General features: G+C 45.3%; 1 protein-coding gene across 4 annotated transcripts in view; it reads left to right on the forward strand.

Annotated features, from left to right (window-relative positions):
* The window catches only part of HMBS (hydroxymethylbilane synthase), a 30863-nt gene extending 23127 nt beyond the window's left edge, over positions 1 to 7736 (forward strand). For all 4 annotated transcript variants that reach the window (XM_038380997.2, XM_038380998.2, XM_043500919.1 and 1 more), the window contains 6 exons: positions 200 to 313; positions 908 to 946; positions 1633 to 1752; positions 2043 to 2096; positions 6236 to 6322; positions 7366 to 7736. In XM_038380997.2, the coding sequence (XP_038236925.1) occupies positions 200 to 313; positions 908 to 946; positions 1633 to 1752; positions 2043 to 2096; positions 6236 to 6322; positions 7366 to 7536 (585 nt within the window). In that variant the 3' untranslated portion in view covers positions 7537 to 7736. The remainder of the gene's footprint in view (positions 1 to 199; positions 314 to 907; positions 947 to 1632; positions 1753 to 2042; positions 2097 to 6235; positions 6323 to 7365) is intronic.
* The last annotated feature ends 744 nt before the right edge of the window (positions 7737 to 8480 follow it).

The following is an 8480-nucleotide window of genomic DNA, read 5'->3' on the forward strand; positions in this document are numbered from 1 at the left end:
GTAACTGCTGCTGCTCGGGGAGGAGAGATAAGGGAGGAAAGGCTCAAGCAGAGAGGAAGGAGCAGGCTGACTGCTGCAGGAGTGACAGCCCTTTGTGATTGCAGCAGTAGCAGCCTCTAGGGGCTGAGTTAAGATCTGCAAGCAAAGGTCCCAGTTTGGAGATAGTTGTTTCTGTGTTCTCACTTAACCCTTTATGTAGAGAGGAAATTTAAACACCCGCTTGAAAAAGCTGGATGAAAAGGATGACTTCAGTGCCATAATTCTGGCTGCTGCTGGACTGAGGAGGATGGGCTGGGAGAATCGTATTGGTCAGGTGAGGAGAAGCATAGTGGGAAATTCCATTCACTTCCAGACCCGTAACCCATTCCCTTTCAGGAACCTTAGCTGCCCCATCATGGATGAGCATAACATCTGCTCTGAATCCATATATGCATTATCTTGAGATTAGGCTACACTGGAGTGAAGGTTCCACTCACTGCATTTCCCTTCCAAAGACACATTCAGCACACTTCTTTCCATGTGTCAATAACATTTGTCCATCTGAAAACTTCAGAGCCCTTTATAGTTCCCAAATCCTTCATGAACAGGCACTTTAAAAACATCTGATAATTCTGATTAAACATTACAACCTCCAATGAAATAAGTACCATTATACTCATTTTATGGATGGGAAAGTTGAGGCATAGGGCTGGGGCATGACCATCCCTGGGTAGTACAGAGTTGGGAATAGAACCCAGGGGTTGTTACTTGCCAGTTCCTTGCTATAACCATTGTACTGCACTTCCTTTATGGAAATAATTTCAGTCTCATCCTAAATTGCTGCTCTTCGGAGCTCTTTAAATAAAAATTGTACATAATCTTGGATTTAGCATTGCAACATATTAACTAATCTTTGCTTTTTCTCCAGATCTTAAACCCTGAAGATTGCCTTTATGCTGTTGGGCAGGTATGCTATGAAAAGCGAGCTGAGTAGCCGATTGCTGTGTAACAACCAAACATTTCAGCTGTGTTTTCAACTCTACACCTTTTCTGGCTGCTGTTCTGTATGCATGCTACATTTGGGAAGTGTATTGCAGTTGTTAATTAAGGCTAGCACCTCATCACTGTTATAGGTTCTACTCTTGAGACATGGCCTTTCAAGAGCATACTAATGCAATTAGGAGTCAACATCTATATAGAACAAGTTGATAAGAATCAGTCTGAAGCTGGGATCCTGCAGCTCACTTGTTTAGTAATGTTGAGCTTTTTCTTTCTGGTCTCATCTTGTTGCCATGTGTGTTATAACAATGAGATTTGCATGTGTGTAGGGGGTAGAGCACTACAGTGGAAATGTTTCTAAGTCATGCAGGTTAATTGGTTTGGGACTAAGAGTGCAGACTAGAGATGCATGAAGACTGAGGACAGTAAAAAGAAAAGGAGTACTTGTGGCACCTTAGAGCCTAACAAATTTATTTGAGCATAAGCTTTCGGGAGCTACAGCTCACTTATGAAGTGAGCTGTAGCTCCCAAAAGCTTATGCTCAAATAAATTTTAGTCTCTCAGGTGCCACAAGTACTCCTTTTCTTTTTGCGAATACAGACTAACACAGCTGCTACTCTGAAAACTGAGGACAGTGTTTCTCTCTTCCTTCAGGGTGCCTTAGCAGTAGAGGTCCGAGCTAGAGACGAAGAGATATTGGATATGGTATCCGCCTTGCATGATGCAGAAACGGTGCTGTGCTGCATTGCCGAGAGAGCCTTTATGAGACATTTGGTAGGTTTGGTACCGTCACTTTTCTGTCCACTTCCTCCCTAGGAGAAGGAGTAAATGCTCACATAGTATTGCTAAATCAACATGATGGTATCAGAAACCTGCTAGTTTTCATTACCACAACTGCTAAATACAGACTAGATTCAAGTGTCTGTTCACTGGTTATTCTTCTGTACATGGCTGAATGACAGCTGAGTCTGTGTTCTACAGGCTTTTCAAAAGGTCCTGACATGGTGGGTCATATAGGAACCTTGACATCAACTTTTACCTGTTTGCTGTGCTTTCTGTTTCAGGAGGGTGGATGTAGCGTTCCTGTAGCAGTCAGTACCATGCTGAAAGACTCCCAGGTGAGAAGAACTTAATGTATTTTATTTGAGTTCATCACTGAATGTTTTTCTAACATTAACTTTTTCCCTGCCACCTGAAAATAGTTCCAGCAAGCATACTTGGCAGCTGAGGACAACCTTGCCATCTGCACGCTGAGTCCACCAAAACAACATTGTGCAGGGCAGTATCAAATAACCGAGGCCGACACAAGTTGTTCTTCACACAGTGCACGGTCAACCTGTGGAACTCCTTGCCTGAGGAGGTTGTGATGGCTAGGGCTATAACAGGGTTTAAAAGAGAACTAAATAAATTCATGGAGGTTAAGTCCATTAATGGCTATGAGGCAGGATGGGTAACGAATGGTGTCCCGAGCCTCTGTTTATCAGAGGGTGGAGATGGATAGCAGGAGAGAGATTACTTGATCATTACCTGTTAGGTTCACTCCCTCTGGGGCACCTGGCATTGGCCACTGTCGGCAGACAGGATACTGGGCTGGATGGACCTTTGGTCTGACCCAGTATGGCCATTCTTAGGTTCTTATGCAAGTGTAGCAATAACACAGCTAAGAAGAAAGGGAAAAAAAAAAAATCCCTGTGTCAGGGAAAACATAATGGAACTTTGTGGACAGGGCTTAGCTGTCTTCTGATTTACCCTCAATAATTATGAGTGGAGATTCTCATCCATTCTGTAGATAAGTCTTTTTCTGGAGCTAGAAAGCCTATTCCTTTGATTGATAAATGATAAAACTTCCCCAAGATTAAATATAAACACTACCCTGCAGAAAGGAAGCTTGATTGAAATACAGGTTGCTGTCATGCAGGAAAAAAGTTACTCACCTTCTCGTAACTGTTGTTCCTTGATGTGTTGTTCGTGTCCATTCCAATCAGGTGTATGCGTGCACGGTAGCTGGAAGATTTTCCCCTAGCAGCAATTGTAGGGTCAGCCTGGGCACCCCCTGGAATTGTGCCTTCATGGTGCCCAATATAGAGCCCTGCCGACCTGCCACCCCCTCAGTTCCTTCTTGCCAGCTACTCCAACAGAGGGGAAGAAGGGCGGGTATTGGAATGGACATGAACAACACATCTCGAAGAACAACAGTTACGAGAAGATGAGTAACTGTTTTTTTTCTTCTTCGAGTGCTTGTTCATGTTGATTCCAATCAGGTGACTCTCAAGCCCAAGTTCAGGAGGCGGGGTCGGAGTCGTCCACCAATTGGAGCACTGCTCGTCAGAAGACTGCATCATCTCTGGCCTGCTGAGGAATCACACAGTGCGTGGTGGAAGTGTGGATAGAGGACCATGTCGCTGCTCTGCATATTTTCTGAGTGGGGACCTGCGCCAGGAATGCTATTGATGAAGCCTGCGCCCTGGTGGAGTGTGCACTGATTGGGGGTGCAGGAACCTCTGTCAGGTTGTAGCACTCATGAATACAGGACGCTATCCATGACAAAATGCGTTGTGAAGACACAGGCAGTCCTTTCATTTTATCTGCCACTGCCATAAATAACTGGACCGATTTTCTGGATGGCTTCATTCTCTATGTAAAAGGCTAGCATGCTGCGGACATCCAGAGTGTGTAGTCTCTGCTCCCTGCTGCTGGAATGTGGCTCAAGGTAGAATACTGGGAGAAAGATGTCCTGGTTGATGTGAAACTAACACAATCTTTGGGAGGAAACCATGATGAGGTCTGAGCTACACCTTGTCCTTATAGAACAGGGTATAAGGGAGCTTTGAGGTTAGGGCTCTGAGTTCAGACACCTTCCTAACCGATGTTAATGCCACCAGGAATCCACCGTGCGTGCGTGAGCGCGCACGTTGCCAACGGCTCAAAGGGCGGTCACATTAGCCTAGAAAGGACCAGGTTGAGGTCCCAGGCAGGGACAGGCTGTCGGATATTAGGGTGTAGCCTATCGAGCCCTTTTAAAAACCGGCTGACCATAGGATTAGCAAACACAGAACGGCCCTCCTCGCTCGGGTGAAAGGCAGAGATGGCGGCTAAGTGCACCCTTATCGATGACAACGTAAGCCACTGCTGCTTCAGATGGAGGAGGCAGTCCAGAAGAAGCTGCACTGGGGCCAGCGTCTGAGACGAATGGCGCTGTGCCGATCAGATTGAAAATCTCTTCCACTTCGCAAGGTAGGTGGCTCTTGTAGAGGGTTTTCTACTGCCAAGGAGGACCTGTCTAACCTTGTCTGAACAGGAAAGCGCCATTGGGTTCAACCATGGAGCTTCCATGCTGTGAGGTGAATCGAGTTGAGGCTCGGATGTTGAAGACAGCCATGATCTTGTGGCAGAAGGTCCGGGAAGAGCGGCAGGGTGATTGGAGCTTCCACGGACATATCTAGGAGAGATGTGTATCAGTGCTGTTGGTCCCCTGGAGCTAGCAATGTAACCTGAGCTTGTTCCCTCCAGATCTTAAAGAGCACCTTGTGAACCAGCAGTATAGGCGGAAGGGCGTATAGGAGACAACATCCCCAGTGGAGGAGGAACATGTCCGCTCTGGAGCCCGGGCTGTGGTTCTGGAAGGAGCAGAACTGCTGGCCCTTCCTGTTGTGTTGCATGAAGAATAGGTCTATCTGGGGAATGCCCCAACTCTGGCCTGGAGATCAATCTCCCCTCCTCAACCAAAGCTGAGAATTCAGTTCAGGAGTCCAAGGGAGGTAACTCTAAACTTAGCCCTCATTGAGCAAATATTGTAGGCATACCTGCTGACAATGGCCTGTTGGTTGGAAATGTGGAGTTGCAGTCCCCCTGTGGCGTAAATCTTCTGGCTGAATAGGTCAGTTTTTTGCATCCCTATTCTTGGGGGAAGGGCCCTGGAAACTCTGCCTCTCTTGCTGGTTAGCAGCGTCCACCACCAGAGTCAGGTTGTGAGTGAGTGTGCAGATGTTCATAGCCCTTAGAGGGCACAAAGTACTGCTGTTCATTGCACTTGGTGCCACTGATGGCTGGTCTCTGGATCTAGGGAAAGGGGATTGGCCCCTTTTGATCCTCCTCTTCTTTTGCACCAGCGATTGGGACTGGTGCCAAAGGCTGGAGCATCCCCAAGACGCTCTGTGATGGTGCCTAGAGTCCTTGGGTGCGTCTTTCTTCAGCACCTGGTCTCTTGAAGAGGACGCCAACGCACTTTGTGCTGAAGATGATGTGCTGGTGGTGGGATCCCCGGCACTGGGGTCCAACTGCGGTCGAAAAGCTGCCTCCATGAGGAGGAGTTTAACCTGCTGCTCTCTCTCTTTCAGGGTTTTTGGTCAGAATTTCTGACAGATTTTAAAACGGTCTTTTTGGTGACTCTGGCCCAGACACCGTAAACAGGAGGTGTGGGAATCAGTCCTTCGTGCAGTCCTTGCAGGTCTTGAAGCCTGGGGATTGCGGCATGCCCCAGAGGCAATAAATAAAGGAGGGAAATGGGGGGGAACCCCCATAAATTAAACTTACAACTAACTATACTAAACTACCCCACACTATCTGAATAAACAAGGTGAGTACAACAGGAATTGAACTGTTAGGTCACTTGCTGGAGCCAGAGCAAGGGAAGTTAGTTACTGTGACTGGCGGTAAGAAGGAACTGAGGGGGTGGCGGGTTGGCAGGGCTCTATGTTGGGCGCCATGAAAGCACGCCTCTGGGGGCTCCCAGGCTGACCCTATGGTTGCTGCTAGGAAAAAATCTTCCAGCTACCGTACATGTGCATGCACACACACCAGACTGGAATCTACATGAACAAGCACTCTAAGAAGAAACCATGGTTTCAAACAAATGGTACTTGTCTCCTACCTCTTGGGCAAGGAGGCAATATGCTTGCAAGCTTCCCATGACAGAACAGCAACCCTTTTTGGCCCATTAAGGAATGTAACAGTTGGGTTACATCCATGCTTGTGCCTGTACCTTTCCTAAAGCACACGGATTGCTCTCCCATGATGATAAATAATGTGACATGACTAGCCCCTTTAATCATAGGATCTTGGTAAGTCTCAAAATACACCTATTAGCCTAAACTGAGCCAGAAAGGAAGCAATTTGTCCAGTGGCAGATGGGAGTCAATGGCAGAATGGTTTCCCCAATTCTTAGTTTCCTCCTCAGACCAGAAATTTTAATTTTTAAAAAGGGGATGCTTGGGTTGGTCATCAGAGATGCCATGTACCTTTATTGTGTTTTGCCCAGTTGTATTTGACAGGAGCTGTTTACAGCTTGGATGGATCAGATAGCCTGAAGGACACTATGCAGACTGGTGTTAACTACCCACAGCAGGTAAATAAATAAATGCCTCTTAATTTCAGTTGGTTTTAACCTTCAAAGTTCAAGTCAAATGAAAAAGACAAAAACAGGCCTTTTAATCATATTTCTTTCAGTCTAGTCCTTAAAATCTTTAGTCTTCTGTCAAGGTTCCTTCCCCACTCTGAACTCTAGGGTACAGATGTGGGGACCTGCATGAAAGACCCCCTAAGCTTATTCTTACCAGCTTAGATTAAAAACTTCCCCAAAGTACAAACTTAGCCTTGTCTTTGAACCCTATGCTGCCACCACCAAGCGTGTTTAAACAAAGAACAGGGAAAGAGCCCCCTTGGAGACGTCTTCCCCCAAAATATCCCTCCAAGCCCTACACCCCCTTTCCTGGGGAAGGCTTGATAAAAATCTTCACCAATTTGTACAGGTGAACACAGACCCAAATACTTGGATCTTAAGAACAATGAAAAAGTCAGGTTCTTAAAAGAATTTTAATTAAAGAAAAGGTAAAAGAATCCCCTCTGTAAAATCAGGATGGTAAATACCTTACAGGGTAATCAGATTCAAAACAGAGAATCCCTCTAGGCAAAACCTTAAATTGCAAAAAGACACAAAAACAGGATTATTACATTCCATCCAGCACAGCTTATTTTACCAGCCATTAAACAAAAGGAAATCTAACTCATTTCTAGCTAGATTACTTACTAACTAACAGAAGTTCTGAGACTGCATTCCTGATCTGTTCCCGGCAAAAGCATCACCCAGACAGACCATTTGTCCCCCCCCCCCCCCCCATTTGAAAGTATCTTGTCTCCTCATTGGTCATTTTGGTCAGGTTCCAGCGAGGTTCTTAGCTTCTTAACCCTTTAAGGTGAAAGGGTTTTGCCTCTGGCCAGGAGGGATTTTATAGCACTGTATACAGAAAGGTGGTTAGCCTTCCCTTTATTTTTATGACATCTTCTTTACAATGTTCTCTGATAAGGCTTACAAAAATGTATATGGAAACCTACTGTTTAACACCCAGGTTTCCCTGCTGTTTTTCATTCAGTATCTTTTTTTATTTTTAGAATGAAGGACCCAATGATGATACACAGTATGTTGGCATCACAGCCAAGAAGATTCCTAGTCATGCTCAAGAGGCTGCAGAAAACCTGGGTGTCGAACTAGCCAGCTTACTGCTGAGCAAGGGTGCTAAGCGTATCCTCAGTGTTGCAAGGCAACTCAATGATGCCCGATAGACACATCATTCCCATCCACCAGCAGCTCTTGCTGTTGGCATGATTCCTGCATTGTTAGAAGTTTGACAGAAAAAAACATGGACTTGGCTGCTGCACTGTCATCCTTAGGCGGAGTCTCTTATTTTACACTCACATCCCATTTTCCTTTACTTGTTGATCTGAAAACAAAACTTAAAATATTAAACTCTGTATTTTGAGTAGTTATGCCTGTTCAGAGGATACAGTCCTATTTGCAGTTTCTCCTGTGAGCTATCTTTTGGGGTGGTTTGTTTCAGCAACTTGTTTACCCCAAAACTATAAGCAAGCTATTTTGAATACAGTAACAAGAATAACTCAATACAAGAAACAACAAGGAGTCCGGTGGCACCTTACAGACTAACAGATTTATTTGGGCATAAGCTTTCATGGGTAAAAAACCAACTTCTTCAGATGCATGGAGTGAAAATTACTGGTGCAGGTATATTATTAAATCTGGTAGTCTTTAAGGTGCTAAAAAAAGTTTTTGTGGGTACAGATTAACATGCTACCCTCTGATATTCAATACAAGAAATGCTAAAATGGTAAGGGACATAGGGTGCCCTTTATCTGAGGGCTTGTCTGTACTTAACCAGGGATCAATGTGTGGTAATCAGTGCATTTGCAGTCCATTTAGCGGGTCTAGTGAAGACCCACTAAATTAACTGCACATTGCTCAACTCCTGTACTCCTCCTGAATGAGAAGCGCATGGGGAGTCAACAGGAGACATAGCACAGTGTGGACCCTGTGGTAAGTAGATCTAAGCACATCAAGTTCAGCTACATTATTCATGGAGCTGAAGTTGCGTAACTTAGATTTCCTCCTGGAGTGTAGTCTATCCTACACATACCTCCTTTGGGCTTAGTCCTGAGCCCTTCAATAACTAGCAACTGATTACTAGGTGCCAAATAAGGCCCTTAGTGACCAC

This window comes from Dermochelys coriacea, chromosome 22 (genome assembly GCF_009764565.3).
Source record: "Dermochelys coriacea isolate rDerCor1 chromosome 22, rDerCor1.pri.v4, whole genome shotgun sequence".
NCBI lineage: Eukaryota > Metazoa > Chordata > Testudines > Dermochelyidae > Dermochelys > Dermochelys coriacea.